At 35.0% G+C, this 27,722-nt stretch overlaps 3 protein-coding genes across 3 annotated transcripts; all 3 read left to right on the top strand.

Annotated features, from left to right (window-relative positions):
• The first annotated feature begins 9,215 nt into the window (after window positions 1-9,215).
• On the top strand, window positions 9,216-13,727 carry LOC127870210 (disintegrin and metalloproteinase domain-containing protein 10-like). The gene is made up of 6 exons (XM_052412864.1): window positions 9,216-9,331; window positions 10,353-10,471; window positions 10,944-11,305; window positions 11,699-11,801; window positions 12,530-12,685; window positions 13,708-13,727. The coding sequence occupies exons 1-6, from the start codon at window positions 9,276-9,278 to the stop codon at window positions 13,725-13,727; spliced, it is 816 nt and encodes a 271-aa protein (XP_052268824.1). The 5' UTR covers window positions 9,216-9,275.
• Window positions 13,728-13,844: 117 nt separating this feature from the next.
• Window positions 13,845-16,638, top strand: LOC127870209 (disintegrin and metalloproteinase domain-containing protein 10-like). The gene is made up of 4 exons (XM_052412863.1): window positions 13,845-13,974; window positions 14,289-14,466; window positions 15,221-15,386; window positions 16,503-16,638. Exons 1-4 carry the CDS (start codon window positions 13,864-13,866, stop codon window positions 16,636-16,638), a joined length of 591 nt encoding a protein of 196 aa, XP_052268823.1. The 5' UTR covers window positions 13,845-13,863.
• Window positions 16,639-17,007: 369 nt separating this feature from the next.
• On the top strand, window positions 17,008-21,842 carry LOC127870497 (disintegrin and metalloproteinase domain-containing protein 10-like). Its single transcript, XM_052413088.1, has 5 exons — window positions 17,008-17,095; window positions 18,327-18,442; window positions 18,631-18,733; window positions 20,090-20,221; window positions 20,680-21,842. The coding sequence occupies exons 1-5, from the start codon at window positions 17,018-17,020 to the stop codon at window positions 20,854-20,856; spliced, it is 606 nt and encodes a 201-aa protein (XP_052269048.1). The 5' UTR covers window positions 17,008-17,017; the 3' UTR covers window positions 20,857-21,842.
• Window positions 21,843-27,722: the final 5,880 nt, after the last annotated feature.

Here is a 27,722-nt window from a genome sequence, read left to right as displayed (position 1 = left end):
ACGTTGTACATGAGTTGCGAAAATGCTGACTTTGAAATAAAGTTTGAAATTTAGCTTTCTAAATAATTAAATTGAAAACAAAAGTTAAACTAGTGTGTGTGTTATCACTTGTTAGTCGCATATTCAGCATTAAATGTGTGCTTTAAAAGTCAAACCACACATTTGTGTTAGTAGATACAAATTATACTACGGGAGTTCACATCATATGTATCCTCACATGGCTTATTATGAGTTTATTTCTCCACCATCGAAATATATCGTATGTTAATATTAAACAAGAAGTTTTCTTTCGAAACATTCCAATCACACATTCATAGCCGAATCATGCAAAAATGGGTCTTATGGCGTTTCGGCCAGCGTAGCTCAACCCCAGCCTGTGCATTTGCGTAGTCTGGCCAGAGGCGGTGTTGTCTGCTATAAAATCACTCAAGGTTTTATGGTCTCATTATGTATCACCTGACCAGACTGAGAGATGCGCAGGCTGGGTGGGATATAGCTATGATGGGCGCATATGGCATGAGACCCATTTTCGCATGACGCGGGTCTTTTTAAATCTCTATTTTAGCACAATGCATTTCGATATAAAATTGAATTCAAAAAAGCTAATACAGCAAACTGGCAAATAAGGGTAGTTTATTCAGGCGTTCAGGAACGACTTCCAGACGCGCTGACTGACTACGGCAAACATTTGTGGTTAGATAAGTAAACGATTTTCTCTTAACGTGACACTATAATATTTCCGTAGTGTTTTTGTTTCTCATCTTGAAAGCAAAACTGTGTTTATCGATAGTAAATTATGTCTTCCCCTGACGATTTACTGACCGAGTACAGACACAGTGATGAAGCTAAATTTCAGGGATTTCTCTCTAATCAGCCTATACAATATTCGAATGTATATGAACATTGATGAAAATGAATAAAAAATAAATCTGCGAACAGTAGTTTTTACTCACGAATTAGGTAGTCATGAAGACAGCGCTGTTAACCCTTACTTTGTTTTTGATGCATTACTTGTTACCATAGTAGTTCGCACGGTGTCTTTAAGTCTCTTACCTTAACATCGGTATAGAACACTCGTGCGCTTTTTCGGCGTAGCTGTTTTACCTAGTCCATATAAACGTACTCCCAGAGCCTATGATAATTTTTGCTATGGCGGCTCTGGGAGTACATATGCTACCCTTCATAAACACAATCGCAGCTTTGCGCACAGAATACGCACGCATCACTAAACAGACTTCGTTGGTTACCAATTAAGGAAAGCGATGAATAAACTTCAAAAACACATTGTTAGCATTTAATGTTCCAATATAAATTACTAAAATGATATACCAGCCCACGCATTTTTTTACTTTTTCCGCTCAGCACACAACGAAAAAATTCCAAGAGCATATATAAGAACAGATCATGTGGCTTCCTTTAAACACATACAAAATGAAACTTCAGCTACACCAAGAGCATAGAAAAACCTAAGTATACAGTACGATCCTTCATCCTTGCAAGGAAACAATTGTCAATCAGTGAGAAACAAAGCAAATTTGATGGACAAAACACAAATGCTCATGACCATGAAAACAACTGAAAATACCACCTTGAAACGGTCAATGCAAAAGCAATTGAACTCAAATGTGATGTTAAGAAGCCAAAGGTAAATGTAAAACATTATCATTACGCAATCGAGTACTTCCCAACCATTCTTTGACGGTTATGTATTAAAAACTAACGTAGACCCTAGAAATCTTACTTCACAGTTTAAAGACATAACAGGCTATCAATGGTGCCTATATCATCAGCAAAATGTTCTATGTGAAGAATACTTTATTTGCGGTGTCAAATATCAAGTTAGACTCAATTGAGACACTATTTATAATATGATTGATTTAAGAACTTTCGCCAATCCTGGACGTAAGGCTGAAAAGTTGTTGGTGAATACGGGATTATGGCTTATAAATTGTATCTTTTTAGCTGAAATATTATTGTTGACAGCGCGAATGCTCTTCTTTTTAAGTCATGAAGGAATATAACAAAAAGTTTATGAAAGAAAACGTGCAATGTACAGTATGCATAAACATAGTTTTGAGTTTGATATTTTAAACCATTATTTGAAATCGGAAAGGTTTCATGTCTTATCTTTACATACATCGAACACTTGATCAGGCATGGTTATTAAAAGAGAAGCACTACATGGTTATCACAAGAGAAGCACTCATTCGACATTCACGCAGATAAAGTATGGCTTTCGCATTTCGTGTAGCAGTTAGCGCATTCATTTTAGTTTTGCTTGAAAATTTCGAAGCGGGTAAGCACTATTCAGTTGATGTTCTTTAAATCAATGCTATATTTAACGTTATGGAATAAATTGTTGCTGTTTATTAAAAATATTCTGCAACTGATATATTTGTGAAAACAAACGCATGAAACCAAATAACCATTGACCGTTAACCGTTATACGCAAAATAAGTGTTTTAAGTTCCATGTGTTTTCTCGAATTAAATACTTATACCCGCCAAGTGTATCAAAAATCTCATTTTAGATGTGTCATACATGAATCGTTTTTGTCATCAACGTGATACTATGTATTCAGTGGCCCGGATAATTATTTGGGAAATAGGGTTTTCACCCTTTGATTTTGAAAAATAGGGTGATTTCATTCTTAAAATAGGGTGAACTGAGTTATAAAACGACGGACTAAGTCAGATTGAAAGCGCATGTATGTCGTCGTAAATTATTTGGTCAGACGCTTGATTTTACTATGAAATCTAGTCCGCAGAGCGTTTTATTTACTTTGACTGTTTCTTGCTCCAACATCCAGGTGCTTGCTGAATGAAAGCATCGCCTCGTTACGATAATACTTCAAAAGAGAAAATACCGAACACGAGAAAAGCATTTTCGATCGAAGCCATTGTATTGTACGCATCCCATTTGACGAGTTTGCGTAAAAGTCAAATTGGTTGCGTTTTCAATACGCATGATATTGTATTTCTTTGCGTTTTTGAACATTTTAATAGGGTAAAAGACGCAGATACGCAGCTTATCTGGGGCACTATTGTATTAGTCTGACATGTTTTATTATGGTGTATGTATTCACATAAAACGTGCATTTGATCACCAATTGTTAAACAAGATGCGTATAACGCATTGCAGGCAGAATCAAATTACATAGTCAAATGTCAAATGTCCCATTTAATAAAACAAAACAAAAACCTGTCGCATATACCAGCCGCAACATATGGCAAACGAAACCATTTAAATTGACATTCCGAAAAGTTTACCACTGTTTGTGTTTAATTCAAATAGTGTTTGTTTCTGACGGCAGTTATTCAAATACCATTCGTGTGCTGACACGAGATCAGAATTGTTTGTAACAACTGGAGTTGCACCTTTGTATTTAAATAACCAGTAACGACTTGTCAATAAATGAATGATTTAGGTGACAAAACAAAATTTATAGTTCATCTTAGATAAAGCAAACAGATGGAGCTAACTTTGTTTTGTAACTGGTAAAGTGTTTCCTTTCCGGTTGCCAGTTGACGGCTGTCCCAGTGGATGGACGAGATTCAAGGATTCTTGCTACCATTGAGCCTTGTTCTGAAAAAAAAACTGGGCTTGATGCATGTGCGTAAAGTGTCATCCCAGATTAGCCTGCGCAGTCCGCACAGGCTAATCTGGGACGACACTTTCCGCCTAAACTTGATTTTCGGTAAGGAGGGACTTCCTTGAAACTAAAAATACCGTAAAAGCAGAAAGTATCGTCCCTGATTAGCCTGTGCGGACTGCACAGGCTAATCTGGGACGACACCTTACGCACACGCATTATGCCCCGTTTTCTCAGAACATGACTCTATTTCGGTCACGACACTGAACCATTGGAGGTATCACAAGTAAGGATCCATTATTATTGTCATCGATAAACTGTTATTACCGCGTCCTTAGAGCTACTGTATTAAAAGAGGCCATACGACACAATTAGATCTTATCACAGACATATGTATTATATGAATAATGTATGTATCGTCGATTAGTGATCTGTTAAGCAATATTGCCATTTAAACATTCATTTTATATTTTCCATTTGTCTCAATACGTATTTATAATCATTATAAACGGTAAAATTGTCATCGACCAACTCATTCTACGAATAGCAATCGTGTCAAATACTTACTAATTCTATACTAACACACATACTTTTTCTTTAAATAGCTTTCTAAAATCATAAATACTCGTTCAGTAGACATTAGCTGCATCTCGTCACTGCTGTACAATATCATTCAACATAAGTTGAATATCGCGTGATATCGGTATCAGTTGTATAAATATGCATATGTACGAGCTTTTTTTTAAGTTTAAAAAAATAATTAGGACATATGGCAATCAATGTTGTAGTTAGCGAGGAAAATCTATCTGCAGATGGTTTGCAGAGACCTCGGTGGCCATCTTGTCGAAATCGAAACCTTTGCCGAGGAAAACTTTTTGTCCACGGACACGGTGCGAAAGGGAGGTAACTAAGAATTATTTCCCAACAGCTAAATGAATTTATAGAAGCAAACATTAGGTGCGTGTAAACTAGCCCTTTACATGCCTGGTTGCCACTACATGCCTACTTTATGTACTTAAATGACTACTTGTTGGTCTGGTACTTTCTGTTAAAGGTAAAATGCAGTTAAGATCGTGTAATCTCCCTTTTAGCGGTAACAACGAAACGCGTTGTATTATGATTTTCTTATTAGTGGTCTGTCTTAAAATTGTATTAGTATATGTAGTTGGTTATTTCACAGTTCTTTAATAAGACATTAATCGTTAATATTTGTATTGTTCATTGCATTGATTTTATTGGAAACCAATAACAAGATAAATAAATATATATTATACCGTGCTGTGCCATCCATGACGTGCCTTTCGGTAATAATTATTGCATAATGGTATACAATTACATGACATTGAGAAGAAATGATAAATACAAAATGCCCCGATATTTATGACCATGTGGTACATAATTACAACAACAACAACAACAACAACAACAAGGTGAAGCTGATCAATATATTTTGTTACGAAAAATCTAAAACGTTGCTATAAAACGCGAGCTCAAATTTAACGCCATATTACAGTCCCATTTTGGATTGGAGCCTCCGATCTCCTCAACGAAAACGATTGGCAATGGATTAGGTCACATACCAGCCTTTCCGACACGGACTAGAGTCCTCATCAACCAACGAATTATGGCGGCAATGAAAATTGTGCGGAGATCAAACCGTCCGACAGATATTGCAATGATGATCAATGTGATAGGTTGCTGATTATAACATATGCAATATCTGCCGATTAATGCTTTCTAAAGACTTCATCACTATACTCAAAATTTAACCTAAATGTTTTTTTTTATATTGTAATTTATGATTTCAGCAATGAGGCGGAGATTATTGGATAAACGACATGTAGATTGCTGAAGAGCTCATCTAGCTCAGATAGCCTTCCTCTTGCATCAATGGTGTGTTGTTGTTTGTGAAAGTATATAATTATAAAGCAGAGTTTTGTTGTCGTTTTTCACCGGCCACAGAAGTAAGGAGTTTCATGATTTGCAATCTATCGAAGCTTGGTATGGCGTTATCGCTTTTACATGCATATTTGTTATCTCTGGAGACTTTTAAGTAATCCTTTTTGATCATAAACGCATGGCCTTTTATAACATATTCAATACAACCACAATTTATTAAAACCGCTGTTCTTTTCGTGTGACATAATACATGTAAGTCACTGTGTTATAAGCCTGAGTAGAGACATTACGGTGCCGTGTGTTTGATCCTAATAAATTGTGACGGATATTCTAAATTAAACAAAAAACTAAATCACTTAATATAATGCTTGTCGGTTGACATGATATGGGTCGCTACGCTTGACGTATGGTTTAAATACGATTACAGTAGGATCGGTAATGACTGCTATCATGCATGTCCCCAAAAAGACATGAAGGACCACAACGAGACAACGGAATGCCTATATGCTTAAAAAGATGTCCATGTGCAAACCGTTCTAACGTAATTTTAACGTTTATGCACACGGTATCATGATGTCTTAATTTTCTTGAAGCTTACTCAAGCATAAACAATATTGGCTATTCGTAGAGTGTAGTTGTTTTCATGACGAACCACTTTTATCGTTCTACTCAAGCATAAACAATATTGGCTATTCGTAGAGTGTAGTTGTTTTCATGGCGAACCACTGTTATCGTTCTACAATCACAGAATATGAGTGAGCCACCAGTAAGTTAACCAAGCACTGGCGTTTGAAAACAGTTAGATATTGTTAATTTCCTTTTGCAATTGTCATGAATATACTGTGGCAAATTTGCAGTGTCGTTAATATATGTTGATTGTCGTTTATATTCTGTCAAAGCCGTTTGTTGTCGTTGATGTTCGTATATTTTCGTTGATAATCTTTGATTTTCACAGCTATGTTCGTCGACAAATGCAGGTATGCGTATGAAGTAAAATCAGGACGCAGTGTATCCCGGGTCATCGCAATGAACTTCAACTCACTTCTTTTAATTAAGCGTGGTGGCTTTGTGTTGATTTCTTAATACGAACCTTTATGTTCCCTATCAACAAACGAACAATATCACTCTTTATTTACCTTATTGCTCAACTAGGCAGAATAGGAACATGTTTTTGTTTTGTTTTAAATTTCGCATAATATAAAAAATGAATAAGTCGGACTTTTCACAAATATTGTTTATACATGTACGCATACCTGTAAACAGATTAATTAAGTATATCAAATCAATAACAACAACTTTTCCTGCAATACTGTGCGATCATGAATATTGCCTTATACACAATCTTTATAACCATATTAACTATAGCAATAATTACAACAGCTGTAGAACCAAATAATAATAATAATAATAATAATAATAATAATTATTATTATTATTATTATAATAATAATAATATTAATAATAAAAATAATAATATTAATAATAATAATAATAATAATAGTTGTAGTTGTAGTTGTAGTAGTAGTAGTAGTAGTAGTAGTAGTAGTAGTAGTAGTAGTAGTAGTAGTAGAAGTAGTAGTAGTAGTAGTAGTAGAAGTAGTAGTAGTAGTAGTAGTAGTAGTAGTAGTAGTAGTTGGTGTAGTTGTAGAACTAATAGTAACCTCATGGGCACTTTACAGTAAACATGAAATTATCACCCTTATGTCAGCGCCAGATAACTAATAACATATATTATTAATCATATCATTTTAAGGCCTCAAAATTATTTCCTAATGCAAACACATTATTTTAATATTCTATATAAGTTACACTATGCGCATGTGGTGACACTTTGAATATTTGTACCCGAACGTATAAAATTTTAACAGCAACGAAGTCATCAATATCACTATTATAAGAATAACCACCCGTACACATCGCCATCAGTTCCACCATCACCAAAACGACAACAATAACAACAATATTTACCCGATCCGTACCTTACAGCGCACAATTCACACCGAGGTGATCAGGCGTGACAATAGTTAATTATTTATATTCGGCTAATGCGTTGACGCCAATACGTTACATACCTAGGTATGTTTCGCTAATAAAGTCATTGATTGGTAATCAATATCATCAGTTTATGAAACATGTGACATTGTATTCTCTATAGATCATTGTCATTTCTGAACAAATATACGGATCTAACTTTTACATCGGCAAGGATGAACAGTTAGCAATGAAACTCGAAACATAATTGACTGCTTTCAATTTTTAATAAGTTGGACATTTCTTTTAAAATTGCACATTAAGAATGCATTAAACTTGCTTAAATATACTGGATGATTTCATAAGGTACGTGATCGTGATAGTTTTGTGTTCGTATTTATATATTCGTTTAGTACGAATTTAAAGGTGAATGTGGGCGATATGAAATAGAGTAATAATGTATTTCTTCGATTTCCGAAACAATACATATGTCAACTATATGTGAATGAATGTTTAATTTTTGATATTTTGGAAACACAATATGTATGAAACGTTTTTGTTGATACGATGTCTGTTAAAAGAATGCAAGTCACTTATTTGTTTTACCACGCACTTATTACTTATCAACAGTTTGGTATATCTAATGTGATAATTGTTTAATCATGTAAGCATAGTATGTTTAGCATCGCGGTCTTCAAAAAACATATAACGTCGAAACAAAATACTTGCCATTCAAAGTGACACTGCTCGTTTTGTTAAATGTCTTATGTTTACAAATGAATTAAATGGAAAATTGTGCCAAACAATTTTTGTAGTGGCCTTTTTACACTAATAATGAAACTCGTATATATTAGTTGTAGTATTGAAAATAGTATTATTTTACAAGTATACATAACATATTTGTATGTATTAATATTTAAGCATTACAAATATTTTTCTATACGTATTACATTTAATAAAATATAATCGATGAATTCCCTCAACTTGCCAGTTAAATAAAGCAGAAAGATGACGAAACTGGAGAAACATCAACCGGAGACTCTTGAAATATTAATCAAGCGCGTCTTTGTCGCCATAGCGCTTGTCGTCTGCTATTCAACTGAAACGGAAGCTTCTTTAGATGGTACTTATGTACATGATTTTTAAACTCTTACGAATATTCACAATCAAATCCAGTTGTTTATTTTAAAAATTAGTTTTAACAAGCACAATTCGCTACGAAAAAAATACATTTCAAATTTAAACGACCACAAATTATACTGTTATTTGAATTATAACAGTTTTCTTACCAGTTTCAATGGCAATTGCACATGAAGTGTAAGTAGGAGAATCTGAAAAACATGTGCAAATATCTCATAGTTATTTTTGCAAAATGTATCTAAGCGCTTTCTTAAAAGGCACAGTCTGTATGGTAAAAGTGGTGGTAATAACAAAGTTGATATAGATAATCTATTATATTTTGATAACATGATGATGTTGATGATATTGGTGTTGATGATGATGTTGATGATGATGATGATGATGATGGTGGTGGTAATGGTGGTGATCTCGTCGTGATGATGATGATGATGATGATGATGATGATGATGATGATGATGATGATGATGATGATGATGATGATGATGATGATGATGATGATGATGATGATGATGTTGATGATGATGATGATGATGCTGATGCTGCTGCTGATGATGCTGCTGATGATGATTTTATTTTTATTTGATTTATGATGATGTCATTTTTAGAGATTTCCCCTTTCATCAGCAACTACGAGCTAGTTACGTATGATCACGCGGCATTACGTCATGATCATATGACTAAGCGGTCAACCAACCAGCCAGTCATTTTCCAGTTTGCAGCGTTTGGAAGGTAAATGTTGAACCCGTCAAAGCAATAAAAGAAAATATCAACACACGGGAATGTAACGAAATATGTTTGTATAAATTCTGATTTTTAAAAACACATTATTATTACAATTTTATTTTAATAAATGGAAGACTTAATATATGGTATGCCTCTTTGTACAGGAATAATTAAACCAGGAAAAGTATCAGGTAATCAATTCTTGTTTTTTTCAGCTAGTCTATTGTTTATGAAAAATGACCAATTGCATACATAAAACTAGAACATATTTTAAGTAATACTTATTATAAGCATTTAAAGGGAGATTATACTATTTTATATGTGTTAAAATGTAATATATTGATGAAAATATGTTACAATTACACAAAATAGACAAGAAAAATTATACATTGAAGACGAATTTCATAAATACAGCAAAGACAAATAAGCGCACCGAGCCGATTGTGACGAAGATATTTCGTACATATTTTTCTACAATAACTGAAGCATTCGTCTTTTTATTAGGATCGGACTTAGTGTTCGTGTGTCGTATGAATAGATATCGTTACAGGAGATTAAAATGATCCGTAAAACTAAATTTAGATTCACAGCGTACATGCATGATATACATGCTGGCGAAATAGACTGTACAGACATTTTCGATTTCAGAATTAAATATCTGGCGTATTTCGCATTTTTTCGACACATATTCTTCTTAACTTTTATTTTAATTTATATTGAAATATATGTATAATAAGTTGTGTTTACGCATTTTATATAAATTCATAAATATTTGACAAAACTGTATGATCTCACTTTAACAATTAAGCCGGTTTACCGTTTGTTAACCTTAATTGGTTTTGGTTAGTCTTATACTCTTATAAAAATGTATAAGTCGAGACTAGAAAATTGCTAGCACTAAATGGTTTATCCCATATTAAATCGTTTTATTCGCACAGTTCATGTTAATATGAATGTTTACACGGGCTTGTGTATGTGCTTACTTAAAATATAAAGACGGTTTATATCAATATAAATCATTTTACAGGACTTTTACGCCTATTATGAAACTGCAGTCGGATATCTTCCATCCTGACCTGATAGTCGAAACCGGAAACTCAAGTTTGCAGTTCTCTTCGTATACTTCGTACAGCGGACATATTAAAGGTAGATATAGGTGTATACGACGACGATATGGACTTTTCACATCATCTTTGTATATAAAAATGTAGAAAATGTATTTGTCAGTCGTGTGTCAAATATGTAAGTCGTGTGTCCAAATATATCAGTCGTGTATCTAATTATTACTGATTATATCAGTCATCTGTCTAAATATGAGTAAAGAGAAGAATATGAGCAAAAATAAGTTAATAAAAACAAGTTTAATGAACGCGAAGACGCCATAACGCGTACATTAAATAACACGTATATTTTTTTTGAAATCATGTAACGTGGGCGACTATACATTGTAATTGAAATCTATCGTTGATTCTCCACTCTTATAAAGACTCCTATGAGCATTTTAAAATGATTTTGCAGATATGTTTAGCTTGTGTGAAACATAATTGCATACTAAACCGTTAATAAATTCCTAGCAATTTATTATGCAATTATAACTCTTTGTAACAATCATTTTCAGAGTGTGGAGGGAATGTACACGGTATTATCACAAAAGACGGTCATTTTGAGGGCCGAATAATTACAAACGAAGACATTTACCACATTGAAAGGACACGTCATTACAAGAACATATCCGATCCTACACCGTATCACACGGTGGTGTACAGGCAATCTGACGTCATGTTCAATATCACCAATGCAAAATGCTCACATGCTCGAAAGATGAACACAAGCTCAATTGCTGGGAAAACAAAATTCAGTGATTCAGATTCAAAACAGACGCACGCCGATTTCGGTTCTGAAAAATGGATGACAAGAAATTATCGGCGCTACAAACGAGGCGCTGATACCCTGAAAACCACATGCGAACTTTATATGCAGGTTTGAGAATGATTTGCGCAATTTGTTAAGAACATGTTGCGTTGTTGTTTCACAGACCTGTCCGATCTTGAGTTGTCATGATGACATTAAACCTTTTGTTGGTATTCAATAATAACTGATCAGTTGCAAAACGAAGATTGTGTCTGTTTGGTGAAGATTCTGGTAAACTACATTCTGGTTGACAATTCAGATTCTGGCCATATTTCGTCAATAATTGATAAACAATAAAATAAAATAATGCAAACCCCGTTGTGCTTGGATCTGTTTGAAACTTACAATGTTTTAAAGCAAGCGCTTAATTATATAAATTATAATTCCAGTATAACTACAGATACAACTATGACAATTTTGAATGTAAAATACATTATTATGCTACCTTTCTATTTGTTCTAGGCTGACCACCTGTTTTACGAGAGATATGGAAGTGATATGGACACTGTCATTGAGAAACTGACATTGCACGTGCAAGTCGTGAATTCTATTTTTCAAACAATAGGTACGTTTACCTCTATATAATTGAAATAACGATTTAAAATAATAATGATGATGTAAGTATATATCGCCAACATCAACTTGATAGAATACTATGGATTTATTCTGGTCCTCATACATTTTTGCCGATCATTCGACATTGTCCGTAATGATAAAGAGTACATAAGAGGACATGATTATAAAAGTTGTTTCCGTCATAGCGTCAAAGGTTAATATTGGACCAGAAACCTGATGACATTTCGTTATTTTATAAAAAATATTGAGTCTCTTGCTTTTTCAAGTCTAGGTCTTTAACCCATAGATCGTTTTCAAACAACTAGCAATTGCTGAAATAAATATAATTGTTGTCTAATGTAACAAAACAAACTGTTTTTTTATATAACAATTTATCTCAACTATTCCTAGAAGTTAGGTTTGCATAAAAAAAAGTGTACGAGACCTACAAAACAATAGCCGTTTTTTATTTCTTTATCAGGCGTGAATTTTCGAAACAAATTCTCCAAAAAGAAATTAAGCTTTATTAAACTGATCAAGGTTTCAAGTGCAGAACATGGACATCATGCTGTTTTATTTTTGACGTCTTTTTATCTTGACCGTTTTTTATAATGTTTTATATAGTTTAAAAAATAAAGAAAACAATTTAAAGTAATTGGGAACACTAGACGAGTAATATTTATGTTGCAGATTCTGAATTTGTCCTTTTCACTTAATTACGAATTACATGTCCAACAGATTTCGATGGCAGCGGGAGCCCGGATAACGTGGGGTTTATAATCAAGAAAATCAAGGTCTGGACGGATCCAGAGGCGCAAGGATACAAATATGGCGGCAACTTTGACGTTGACTTCTTTCTGGACCTACATTCTAAGGAAAATTATGACGCTTACTGTTTGTCGTACTTATTTACTTTTAGGTAAGTTTCGACAATCTGAATAGCAGACATTGTATAGATCAACTACGTCATCAATATGCTCAACAATTGACATATACTCCAAAAGAAAGTGGCAAGAAAAGTAATAACCAAGAACGGAAGATAAAACGTTAACTTTTGACATCGATATAAACATACTGTTCATATGCCAAACTTATCATAACTGTGCACAAGTAGAACGCAACTACGTGCAAATAAAACACATAATCGGAATAACTAGTATTTTAAAATAAATTACACGTGAATACTTTTGTAAAAGACATATACTTGCAGAATTCATCTCATTTGATAATATACAATGCTTTTAAGTAATTATTCACTTACAAAATTGTAGCCCACAGCTTTGTACATAGTAATCTATATGTATAGCAGTTGGTAAAATAATTTTAGCCAAGATACAACAAACTGTTTGTAATACAACGATCATATTTAGTTGACCTTTTTTTTATTTGTGGTGTAACTTTCGCTCAATTGGTCATTGCCGGTTCGGGTTCTAGTTCAATGTACCCCGGGTATTCTTAAGTATACTTAAATGCGTCCCGAGTGCGGAAAATATACTAAAGATTCCAGGTAATTCTCGCTAAATTGATCGTTGTCGGCTTTTTTTTCTTCAAATTAAGTATGTTCATATTTATGTCAATATTTTGGAAAATGGACTCTATATTATTGAAACTCATTTTCAACAAAAGAACGTGGATGTAAGTTTTGTTTAAAGAGAATTTTGTTTCGTTTTACGTAGCGTGTTTTTCGACAGCGGTTTCTGCGGGAATAAAATTCGGGTACAGTCTAAATGGGCCGGGTACGTTTTATTATATTTTCCGTATCCGGGGTACATTTAAGTATACTTAAGAGTAACCGGGGACATTTAAGAAGTACCCGAGCCGACAATGACCAATCGAACGTGAACTTCCCGTTTTAAGACACACGAATGCCAATCATATATTACAAGTTTTATTCAGGTATAGAATTTGATCGACAGGCAGGGCAACTGGTATTTAAAACACTGGATACACTTTTCTTGAATCTATCATGAATTATAACTATTGTGTAGGAATTTGCTAAACTAATATACATATCATCATCATCATAATCAAATGTGTCAACGTGTTTATTTCAGACATACCAAGGCATAGGCATGAGTCTCAACACCGGCATTGTGACCACGCTGAACTACGGGGCGGACATCCCGCCGGCAGTCTCATATGTGACCTTCGCCCACGAAATTGGTCACAACTTTGGATCAGACGTTAGTAGAGTCTTGTGCCTATGTGTTTATTGTGTCGAAGTTTTTACTCGTATTTAAAATAGAGGTTTAGCTAGCATTTATACAGGTTTAAATACACAGTGATTTGCACTGATCGTTCCATTAATTCTTATGACTAGTGTTGTGTTTCATGGTTTGTCCTGTCCTGTCGTTTAATACTAGCTAGTTGTAAAAAAATAATTTGTTTTCTGATTATTCAAATTCGCATTCTTGTTCTTTTATTCACATGAAACGGATTGTTATATAATATTAAAGTATATTCGTAATCTAAGAAAAAATAAATATTAACATTTCAGCATGACCCGGATTCCAATCCCATCTGCACTCCGGGAGATCCAACCGGAAATTACATCATGTATTCGCACGCGAGTCTCGGCACAAAGCCGAACAATACCAAAATGTCTAGTTGCAGCATAGAGTCGATTGGTCCTATTTTGAAAGCCAAAGCATGGAGTGCGGGTGGATGTTTTGTTCGTAAGTGTTCTTATTTTATACTTTTTTTTTACATTATTCACACATTAAGTTTGGACCGGCTATACTTAAGTCACCATGTTTGTTGGTTGATCTATTGGTTTGTGAGTCGGTTGGATGTTCTTTCCTTATTCCGACCTGCGGAATTCGTTGCGTTTTCAGAGCTCACGGTTAGATCTGTGGTAACCGGTATAGAGTTGGGGACAGAATGCGCGTACATAATACGATAAGATATATACTATGATTTTTATTTTCGTTGTGTTTTCAGTGAACTTGGGTCATTTCCACTGTAACGCTTTGGAATAGTTGGGTGTAAAATATGAATGTGTGTGACAAAAGACTGCATATAATATCTCAAATAATATGTGTGTGTGTGCTGTGTTTAAAACACCGTCAAGAGCAACGGTCGCTATTGTTGGTATTCAAAAGATGTGAAGATCCGGATTTCAACTACTTGTATTATCCCTTGGCATATAATTTAATTGACTTTGTTCAGAGAACGCCGGTCAGATATGTTACCATGCGCTAAAGTGTGTCGAGTAGTGTGCATACTAGTGGGGCTAGTTGTGCGTGCAAGTTATGCGGTATCAGATCTATGAAGCGTGGAATATGCTTTGTTTTCAGAGAGCGCATGTCTTATATGTGGTGTAAGGGCGCTGAAAGGAGATGGCGAGTGGCACGGAGTGAAGGACGAGGTGTGCTTGTAAATTACGCGATCTATTATGATCGGTATGTGATGATGCTGTTTTTTTTCCAGAGAATACGGGGCAGATATGTGGTAACCGTGTGGTGGAAGGAGACGAGGAGTGTGACTGCGGGTGGGGCGAGGAGTGTGTCGAGAGCTGCTGCAACCCCCAGGTGGAGAACCCAGGGCTACCCCGGGTGGAGACGCCATGCACACGGAAATCCTCGGCCGTTTGCAGGTCTGTTTTCTATTTTTAACCATATGACGTATTTGTCGTAAATTTATTCTAACTCCGGAAATTGTGAATTTTATAAGGCTTTCGAGGCGAGTTATTAAAATTGTTGTTTTGACTTGAATATTAAATAACATCCGACGACGTTTTGAAGCCTTTTAAAAAATAAATGCGTCACTTTCTTTATAAAATCATCCCTCTTTAAGAACTAAATGACACCCCTTCGGAATATAAAAAAAATTGGAAAACAATTTCTTTAATCAGGGCACACAAACGAAGCAGATCCATGTACCTACTTAAACCTCTAATTTGACTGTGTACATGTCCAATTGTGTGATCGTTTAGTTCCAAATGTAATGCACGATTTGTTTATCCATATTAGTTTACACACCATATCAACTTAAATTATTGCAGTGTAACTATTGTTTTCGCATAAAGGGGGTCAGCATTGTTTGTGCCTTTGGATTAAATTATGTTTTCATCACCGAAAATGTGGAGGTAAGGGATACAATTATGGACATTGTAAAAACGCATGATGACGGCACTTTTTTATTCCTGCTAATGGCACTTTCACTTTTAAGATCGTAAAAGCAAACTTATAGGTTGACAAAAGGTGACCCTAAATAAATCGTCCACAGAAACTGGGGAGAAGTGTATTGAAAAGATCTGTTTTCGAAGGTTGATTTTGATGGGCATTCAAAATTGCGCATTTTCCTCGTTTCGAGCATTTGTGTTGCTACTAATAATGATAACAGTTACTAGTAAATTGTTCAGAAAATGTATTATAAATCTTAAAAACAAAAGAAAAAAAAACGACACACGCGTCAATTTGCAATATAAAAAATTAAGCACGTAAATTGTATGATCGCCTACCGTAATCAATAATGCGCATGCGTACAGCGAGTACTATGTGTACATTTTCTTCATAACGATTGAATAACTTATTTTCCAGCGCGCACGAAGGGTCCTCCAGACAAATTTTAATAGTTATAAACAGTTTATAAATTAGGACCTGTAGATGTGTACAGCAGTCATTCAATAAATACTAATCTTAATAAATCAATGTATGCCCAGCAGCCGTCGATATGCATATTTACGATATATTGAACGTTCTCTTGGCAGTCCCAGCGAGGGCGCTTGCTGCAAGACCGACTGCACGTACTCTGGCACGGATCACTCGTGCAGGAATGAGTCTGGCTGTCTGGAGGAGGCTTTCTGCAAATATCCTTATTTCTTTTTTTCACTTCTATGTTTTTAAACTTTTATGTTTTTATTTATTTTTTATTTTTTATTTATATGCGCAAGAAGTTTGACTCTCTAATAATATATTCTATAGCGATAGAAAATGTTGCGATTATTAAGGTACCTTGTTAAATGAAATACATCAGTAAAGTTATATAATACAATACTATTACCTTGGGGTCAATTAGTTCACGTCAAACAATGCAAAGACAAAAATGTCCTCCCTTGGCTGTTAAAGATTGAATGTTATAGGCACTATTCCATCCAGCAAGTTTAATAGTATGAGGCTAATTTGTCTTAAAAATTGCGTACTTAAGCAAAACGTCCTGCATGTTGTTCGCAAACACTCCGTATATGTCCGTATATCCTTAACTGACATCACTGGAACATCATCAATGTGCCCGTCTTCTGCGCACAAAGCGAACAAAACTTCCTGTGGTGGCGACGATTCTTCTCTCGTGTGCTTCAACGGGGTAAGCATCTTTTTTAAGTAAGCGACCTTTAAAGCGAGAGTATACGATTTTTTATATTTGTTGAATTGTAATATATTGATAAAATATGTTACAATAACACAAAATAGGCAAGAAAAATTATACATTTAAGACGAATTTCATAAAATGCAGCAAAGACAAATTAGCTCCCCGAGCCGATTTTGACGAACATATTTTCCTACAATTGTCGAAGCATTCGTCTTGTTATTAGGACCAGAGTTAGTGTTTGTGTGTCGTTTGAATATATATCGTTGCAGGAATTTAAAATGAACCGTTAAACTAAGTTTAGATTCACATCGTACATGCATGATATACATGCTGGCGAATTCGACTGTACAGCCGTTTTCGATTTCAGAATTAAATATCTGGCTTAAATCGCATTTTTCGACAAATGATCTTCTGAACTTGTATTTTATTTTATATTGAAATATGTATTTAATAAGTTTTTTTACACATTTTATATAAATTCATTTATATTTGACAAAATCGTATAATCTCGCTTTAAAGAATGGCATGTCACTCCTAGATCATCCTAAAGGGATTAAAGATTGCGTGCACGGTAATAATTAAAACTATTAAATATGCTTTACAGTTTTTGGAAAGAAACACGTAACGTCGATATAATTAATATTTAAGCCGTTCAAGTATTTTGCACCAAGTCAATACGAAGATCTTTTACAAGATAATAATGATACATTTGAAGATATACCGACGATGCAATAAGTATAGAACATCGGTCGTCTGTATTGGAACACGACCTATACAATACAGCAAACCTCCGCCGTTGCATGTACGAAATCGTTCTCGTAATAACACTGTATTGTACATATGAGTCGTGTTCTAAGAAAAATGGGCATAATGCATGTGCGTAAAGTTTCGTCCCAGATTAGCATGTGCAGTCCACAAAGGCTAATCAGGGACGACACTTTCCGCCAAAACTAGATTCTCGGTATAGAGGAACTTCCTTGAAACAAAAAAATACCATACAAGCGAAAAGTGTGGTCCCTGATTAGCCTTTGCGGACTGCACAAGCTAATCTGGGACGAAACTTTACGCACATGCATTAAGCCCAATTTTCTCAGAACACGACACATATACTGTTCATGAGTTTTAGGTTCGAAATGGAAACGGCGTTCATCAAACTTCCGATAAGGAACTGTGCCGGTATAAAATTATTTTACTAACATAATAGTTTTGGTATTATAATCTACAGGAATGTTCAGGCTCAATATGCCTGGCCCACGGTAGAGAACCTTGCTACTGCCCGGGGTCAGACTGGAAGGATGTTCAGCTCTGTCAGGTGTGCTGCTTGGACGATGGTGTGTGCAAGTAAGTCATCTTTTAATACGTTTCAACCCATTTATTTCATTGTGATTTCATCGTGAGCATTATGCTTCTCGACATACTTTTGAGTCCGTTTCATCTGTAAAAATATTGGACGGTATTGTGGGAGAATTGCCATTTTACCGTTAATATTTCGGGATTTTCTGATTCACTTAAAATATGTTTCTATTCAGGTCCTCATACGTGCTAGATGACATACCGGACGCCGCAGCCCTGCCAGGAACGCCGTGTAACAATCTCCAAGGCTACTGTGACATATTCAGGATATGCCGAGAGGTGTGCTTTTAGTGTTGTTAATAGCAATTTGAAAATGAACAATACGTTAAGTTACCTATAAAAGACGTTTTGTTTGTTGGGCTTATTTTTGTATGCAAATACATGTCATAAATTAAATTCGACTCATTTTTATAATTATATTATTCGAGGCCAGTGTGATTGGATTATGTGCCATTGTATGCCGACGTTTTTGACAACACTCCTATACATAGAAATATGAACCTCCAGGAACTTTATCAGGCGAGGCCATTGTTTACACCCTCTTAAATATTGCCAAGTGACCAGTCGCCTAAACCATACGAGAATTACATACTGACATATTAGCAACTGACCAGTTGCCTGTAAAAAAGCTGGATATTAAATACTGAAACATTGACAAGTTAACTGTTGCCAATACAAAACAGGACATTCAATACTGAAATATTGAAAAGTGTCAGTCGCGTCTACTGTACGGGACATTACTTACTGAGATATTTGCTAGTGAAATTCGTCTTTACAATACGGGTCATCATATAAGATACAGGTGGCTCTCACTTAACAAGATTTCAGTAGGAGTGTCCTGTATTGTGTCCGTAATGGGTCACTGTAAATCCTCAATTAACAATATCTCAGTATGTAATTTACTGTAATGTGTCCGTAATGGGTCACTGGCGATCCTCACTAAACAATATTTCAGAAGGAGTGTCCTGTATTGTGTCCGTAATGGGTCACTGGCGATCTTCACTAAACAATATTTCAGTAGAAATGTCCTGTTTTGTGTCCGTAATGGGTCACTGGCGATCCTCACTAAACAATATTTCAGTATGTAATGAACTGTATTGTGTCCGCAATGTAATGAACTGTATTGTGTCCGCAATGGGTCAGTGGCGATCCTCACTTAACAATATTTCAGTATGTAATGAACTGTATTGTGCCCGTAATGGGTCACTGGCGATCCTCACTTAACAATATTTCAGTAGGAGTGTCCTGTATTGTGTCCGTAATGGGTCACTGGCGATCCTCACTTAACAATATTTCAGTATGTAATGAACTGTATTGTGTCCGCAATGTGTCACTGGCGATTCTCACTTAACAATATTTCAGTATGTAATGAACTGTACTGTGTCCGCAATGGGTCACTGGCAATTCTCACTTAACAATATTTCAGTATGTTATGTCCTGTTTTGTGTCCGCAATGGGTCACGGGCGATCCTAACTTAACAATATTTCAGTATGTAATTATCATAGGTCAATGTTTTAATCGATACGTAGTTTGACATAAGGAATGTTCGTAGTCGAATGGTTAGAGGATTTTATCAGATACATGTATAACCAATAATTAAATCTGTACAAATGTATTTTACATGGACCACAAAGGTTGATCCGTCCGGCCCACTGAGCATGCTCAGTCGACTTCTCACCGGAGACGGGTTCTCAAAAGAGTTGGACTACCTGTCAAAGCATTGGTATATCGGCCTAGCTGGTGGACTGGTACTCATTATAGTAATCGTAAGTAGCTGTTGATCGATTTTGTAATAACCGCAATGCTAACTCCTCGGTATGGCAAACAATAAAAAATAACATTATGCATGGAAATAACACATTACGAATGCCATCGTTCTTCACGTGTATATTTAATAAGCATACCTTTCTCCATACAAATTACAAATGATTTTTTGTGGTTCACAAATAACCTACATATCGATATTAAACTTTAATATAATGGCTGCATTAATTGAACGATCAATGTACAATACAAGAACATGAATTTCGAAAAACAACAATAAAGACTGTTAGCGCAAATCGAAATGCACAAAAAGATATTATTATCTTTTAAGAAGCACAAGACATGCTATTTTGGAAAAAAAACACTAGGTATACAGTCATAAAAGTATGGTTATATATATGGAGAAAGGTCTGATCCGACATGCCACTTACATCACACACAAGTGTATTTCCTCTCACAGGTACTTATGTTCAAATTCTGCTCAAAATCCCACAAACTGCTTGATGACGATGACGATAGGCCACCAAAGAGAAGGATTTTAGCCTTTGCCCACAATACGCCTCGACAAATCAGTGCTCTCGGGAATCGTAACAGAGTAACACCAACCGATGTGAACATGGTGGACACGTACATGTGATAGTACTCGTTTTGACAAATTTATGGAAATATAAACAGTTTATATATAAACAAATTGAGGACCTCCACTTGCACCAGCAGATCTTCTTTTTAAATAGTATAGTGATATAACAATTAACTCACAAATGGTATGGTCAATACAAATAACATTTAGGGTTTAATCATGTCAAAGATAAACATAATGATAGTGATTTAAATGTACTACAAATTTCTTGTTAAACATGAGTCTAAATTATGTTATGATATATAAGGGAATACGTTTAAAAGATGTATGTCAGCTAGATGGAACAATTGCCTGTTTAAACGCACTGCTATGTGGATGTGGTTTTAGCTTCGCAGCATTTAGTGTATTTATTGCACAAAATGGTAGCCTTTATGCCCGTTTTACCAGTGTCCTTTATTTTGTGTTGATTGTTTTGGGTGACAATGCATATACTGTTTTAAATGACTTTACGCAAGGTTGTGAGCTATTTTTTAAGAATTTAAAACGATAACACAACGTGATCTAATGGTGAACATTGACTTCGGGTAATGGCTTTTGCATATTATATTTAAAAAGATGGAATTAAAGTGGGTGTGTAATTAACTGCACTTTACTTACATAGAAGGGGGCACTCTATACGGACAACGATGTCTTTGTCGTTACACCTCGTATTCCAAAGTATGATGAGGAAATACTTTGTTTATTAAGTAAACGCCCCTGTTTTTTTCGAATAATAAAAACGGATATCAATGGATCTTTTTCTTGATGGAATTACTTTGTGCATATTCAACTGCAGTGCTTATTTGTTGTTGTTGTTGTTTTTACATGGATTACATCGTTTTCACGCGAGTGATTGTGTTCTGGCACTGCATTATATGTATTCAACTAGCAAATGTTGTATTGCGACATTAATGACTGCTTATAGTGACAACACGTAAATGTGTTTTTGCAAAGTTAATTTTCAACGAAAAGATACAGTTCATTTTTTCACTGAATATGTTAGTCAAGTCAATATACACTTTGACCCCCCCCCCCCCAGAACAGCTTTAAAAGGTACTAAGGAAGGTATTTCTGGCGGCCATCTTGGACGCCATCTTGAAACAAAAGTTTTCGGTGGATTGATTTTTGTAAACTTTAGATGTGGAATAAAGGACCTTTTTTCCTACCCGGATCAGTTAAAATACCTTTCGTAACAATTTGTTATTTTTTGGGTGGTGGTATTTTTCATATAATGACCCGACTGTGTATTGAAATCACACTAACCACGTACTCACAGACGCACCTTGATACAATGGCAAAACATAATGACTATTTGAAACGATGACACTCTTCGACACTATTATGTTCATTTCGTTCAAAACGGACTCCAGTTCTTGAGTAAATGTCAAACGCCGCCAAACAATATACAATAATCTAAAATTCGAATATGTCAACTAACGTTTGAGAGGTCTTGTGATGCCTTCTGTATATACTTTTTATTCGAATTTGTAATACTCATTCTGTAAGTATGTATAATGTCATATTGATAAAATATTAACATAAAATTTGAATAATGTTATTGCATCGTTTAGATGTTTTGTGCTACAACAATATTGCTGATATTATAAATATAGTTTCAATAATTCAATGTTAATTTCTTATACTTTGCTTAATATTATTGATAGTATTTTAACATTTTGAATAATGAAATTTGGTAGATTTATTTTGCATTACTACTATTACTCTTAAAAGTGGAACACAGTAACGATCAGACACCCTTATGTTAAACTAACCACTTTATATTAATAATACTCTTGTTGAAATTAATTTTGTAATAAAGGTTTTTATACGATGTTACATGAAAACTATACGTATTGTATACTCCTCTTTATAACCGTTACGTTGTTGGTACATGATTTGTGTCCAATAAATGTTTCATTTAAGCCATTCCTATTTGGAAAGCAGTTGAATGGTCAAATTAAATTGAACGCTCTTTCACGTATTTAATTTTTAAAACGTTCAAACTCTACTGTTCAAGCCGAACAAATAATGTTATATATTTTATTAATGACAATTATCTTTTATATCCAAACTTAACTATATGTTAGTTAATACTAGCAAATTATTTGCCACACAAAAATCAAGGTCGCTTTATAACGTAACTTTATTGGGATTACATTAACAAAATGATTTGTTTCAAAGTGAATGCATATACTGCGTCTTACGTGCGACATTTTATTTAACTTAGGTTTTACCTGTCGTCTTGACGCACTTAGAAAACAAGGGGAAATTATGCTGCAAAGGCAAACCAACCGAGGAATCTGATTCTACAAACACTGATGATCCCCCACACAATCAGAGTGAAGCTGCTCCGCAGCTAAGTAGACCTCCAGCCAATCGGAAGCGCAGCTTATATTGCATCATCACTGGGCGCGGAAAGTATGCAAATGAGGCAACGGAAGAGTCAACTGTGCCCCACCTTGCGAAACGAAAGAGCAGTCTTGACAACATATTAACTGGATGCGGCAAAGACGTTGATATTGATCAAGAAAATTCACCACCTGAAAATAGACCAACCGTAGCTCAAAGGCCAAGAAAAAAGAGTTTATATTACATTTTGACTGGAAGAGGTAACAATAATGAAAATGCGGACAACAAAACAACCACATTGCAACCCCTACGCAAGAAAAGTTGTTTTGATATCTTATCTCGACATGAAAAGGATTTTGAAAATACACAGGCACATCAAACGACAACAGCTAATGCACTGCCTAGCGTTTCCGTAATTCAGAATACAAACTCTGGTCTGATATCTGAACTGGGTCCAGAGAATAATTTCACAAGTCCACTTTCTGTTTTTCCCTCCTGCACGATTCCAAACAAATAGCCAGATCCGACGAAAAGCAGTCATTTTACCTCAAATGATATTCAAGACACTTCAAATATGCCTAAATATATAATGAGAAATGGCGCTGAGCAATGTCGAAAACCGGATTAAAATCTTGCCGTAGTTAGGCCTTTTACGACTTCGCGTGTTCTCGAAATCCCTCGTGGACAGATTCGTATGCAAATCGACGGAAGGACCGGAACCAAATGGCACGCGATAACATTCAACCAAAGTACAAGCGAAGGAATGAATACATCTACCAGGCAAGACATTGTGTACTGGTTGAAAACTGGATCGAGGAGTAACAGTGATATACGCAATGTTGCTGATCTGGAGCTCAGATCGGAGAAACGTCCGAGAGTTGTAAGACCCTCGAACGAAAGATCAGTGGTGATGCACAATAGCAAACGTCCTCGGCCACATTGACGATCCGGGTCGAGTGTTACAAAGGCTGTGTAAAAAGATAAACAGAGGGTTTGAAGTTAAATGAAACAAACGGAGAGACACTGACGTACTTAGATGTATATGGTTAAGGAAAAAAAATCGGTATATTCCAAAAACTGTTTGAAATTACCTCAGCTTTTGAGGAGTAATTTCGCTTCATCGAAAATCAAACACTCAAAAAGTGTTCGTTTAACAGTCACAAACAAACGCTTTTGTATTAAAATACTGTGAAACCATTATTATAATTTATTTTTGTTTGTGTGTTTCGTTGTTAGATCCACAAATTTAAGATTGTAACGAATAATTATGTCCTATGTTTAATTTTTAATGACTGATTTACCGCATACATAAATGACTGGTTCGCGATACAGACAGATCCATATACTGCACAAAGGGGTGTAATCTGCTGAGTAGGTGTCCGCCACGGATGATGATATGGCTGTATATCGCAAGTACATTTCAATATGATTGGGAGATGTGGAAGCGTCAATTATCTTGGAACTGTTTTAATCGTATAACGCAGTCAATTAAAATCTTTAACCTAAACGCTAGTGTTTTTTCATTTCAGCACGTCCATATTTTGTATCATTCGTATGCGTAAATAAAAGAGTACACCAACATAGCACATTTTCGATGAAGACTTACCTATTTCCCTTATGTTTTTTCCTTTTAAACAAATGGAAATTTAACAACAAGGGTAATGACATATGATCTTATTTCATTTGGACAGTTGTTGCATGTACTTTGTTCATAAGATGTCCATAGTTAAATATGTCTTAACCCTAATTACTTGATTGAAATGCACAACAATAACAAATACATGCAAACGAATCAAATGCTGATGTTTATTAAAAGACGTGCCTTTCAGAATGACAGTTCGGACTTTTAATTGACGAGTGCATAGTGACAACGAAATATGGTGTGTAGGACTTTTCTCGAATGGATAGTCCAGAAATAAAAATGAATGGTAGAAACATTTGAATAAATTGGAAATCGTATGTAATAACAGTACTTATTGCCCTAATACAATGACATAAAATACATTCATCTGACCATCTGTCATTAAACATAACAATAATTCAGATATGGCTAAATCTCCGAAATATATCGTCAACCTACAAGCTGATATCCTTCTCTAATCATATGCCTTCAAAATCTGTTAACTGTTACAGTTCGCTAGTAAAACACGATGATGTTTTTCAGCTCTCTTTTTCTGACAAAAGAGCTATGCATCTTATCTTTAACTATCATTCTCAAAGGCCTTATCTAAAATCACATACATTCTCGTGTAGAGGTTGTTGTCTTTTTTTCCGTATGACCTTGTCAAAAAGAGTATACGTCTTCCGCTGGTATACTTCAAATGAAGTTTCTAGTAGATCTACCACTGCTTTCCCTCAACTTGGGCTTCTTCTCTTGCTGTCATTTTTCTTGAAACACCTCATGGCGTCCTTTAACATTTGACTGTCTTATAAAGCACTTATTCATTTACCCATTTATATAAATGGTCCACCAAAATGTGCCTTAATCAACTGACTCTATTCCCGTGCATTATGTTCAATTCATTTACCTCAATATTTGTTATCCATTTCTCACAAATACATAAATATCCACATCCAAACCTCAGTTGGATAGGTTCTATTTCAAATTGGTTTTACCACAGTTTCATTTTCAAAGCCTCCTTGATTCCTTGCCTGTGTGCTTATTTTGTCGTTCTGTTTTTTATCGTTCATTGACCAGAGAGTTGGACGTGTTCGCTTCTTTTCCTATTCTTATCTGTAAATGTCCCACATACAACACAGCTTGAGTCAATTAGCTAATCATTTACCACGCACAACTTACCAATGTCACAAACACCGGTCCATATAGCGATCTAAGTAATATTGCAAAGTATGGTCATTATGTGATGTCTAGTGATGACATTTTCTTGTCACTAATGTCAAAAAGTTAAGGTTCGTCCATGTCTATTTTCTGTATCCCACATGAAAACTCTTTCTCAGAGTTGTTTTTACGAACGTTTTGTTAAAAAACAAATCATGTGATGAATCTGTCGCCATGTTCACTTGTCCCTAACTCTTAACAAAATATGTTCTTCCATATATCCCTGCTTTGCCATGGGTCGAAATCATAACTTAAATTCAAGAGTTTCAATGAACATAACTTACACAATTCAAGAAACAATGTTCTTCTTACATCAGCTAATAGTTCCCTTCAATTTCGAAGAGCATTCAAATACTTGTTCTTTGCGAATCATTCCCTTGAAAAATGTACTGAAATGACATTGATGACAACATTTTTAATATCTTGTTTTCGTTCGAAGTGTTTGATTAAGATTTTAAATTAAACTTTCGTACTGTATAAAGTGGATATGAAAACGTTTGAATTCTTGTATGCAGCTTTGTTCAATGATTTTAATTGCATCCATCACTAGAATTTAAAGACCTGATTAGCACATATTAAATAATCAAAGAATTCAAAATAATATGTTATCATAATAAAAAATCTTCACGGCTGCTTAGGCCTTCACTCTTAATAAGCATGGAAAGAAGCACTAGAATTCAGTGTTTGTATGCACTAGTAATCATACAAAGGCAACTGACAATCATTTTAAAAGTCCTGTTCTGTACACTATTAATCGCCATGAAAATAACACTAGTTTTATTCTGCCACTGCAATCATCCCTATTTTTAAAATTTAGTACACAGTGTTTACATGACATACTATTAAATATACCATCCGTTGGGAAAAGATGACAGTATTCACCGATGCAATCAAGAACTAGGTTTTTAACGCACAAGTAATATTTTGCACTTATACATTTACCATGGACAGCAATCACTAGCATTCGAAGTCCTGATATGTGATGGCAATCAGATCTTTCAGGAGCCCCTCCAGATTGGCTGTTTCTGCTGTCAGTCCCCCCGTACTACATAATTTCTTATGACACATATGAAAACCTGATACAAAAATGACAATACACAACAGGCTAGGTCGTTTTTCTAAAGACAAATATGCTAAGGTACAGAGCATTAAATACATATTGTTGTTTATGTTTTGCAACAGATGTTAGTGCAATTAAGATAGAATAATAAGTGTTTTGACAACTTTTCTACAATACAATATGGTTTGAGTGCAAATTGAAAAAGTAATGACTGCAACAGAACAGTTAATAAACAAGCGAATCACTTATAAATAAATAAAAACAAATCATGAGGCAAAAAACGGACCAAAAGCAATCGACACTAAAATATAAACAAACCAACTCAATTTGTTATAACATACATGCCCAACCTTTCTGTCCTCTTCATCAGGTCTGGAATGCAAGACATCCGTTCAAGACTTTAGGGACACTATGGGGTGATCATTGCCCGAGGTTTGATTGGTCCGCTATCAATAGGTGGCGCTGTATGCACATTTTGCAAATGATTGGGAATCTGCTGTGGCTCGACTGCAGAGAATATTTAACATTATTAACTGTAAAAAATATAATGAACTTTTATATTGTTATGATAATTGGACGCTATTTACTGCGATGAATTATGTATTAAATATCGATAAAATATGCTGTTTTCCAAAT

The sequence above is a fragment of the Dreissena polymorpha genome, chromosome 2, assembly GCF_020536995.1.
Source record: "Dreissena polymorpha isolate Duluth1 chromosome 2, UMN_Dpol_1.0, whole genome shotgun sequence".
Taxonomy (NCBI): domain Eukaryota; kingdom Metazoa; phylum Mollusca; class Bivalvia; order Myida; family Dreissenidae; genus Dreissena; species Dreissena polymorpha.
Note: the sequence above shows the minus strand (reverse complement) of the source record. Positions and strands in the feature narration are given on the sequence as shown.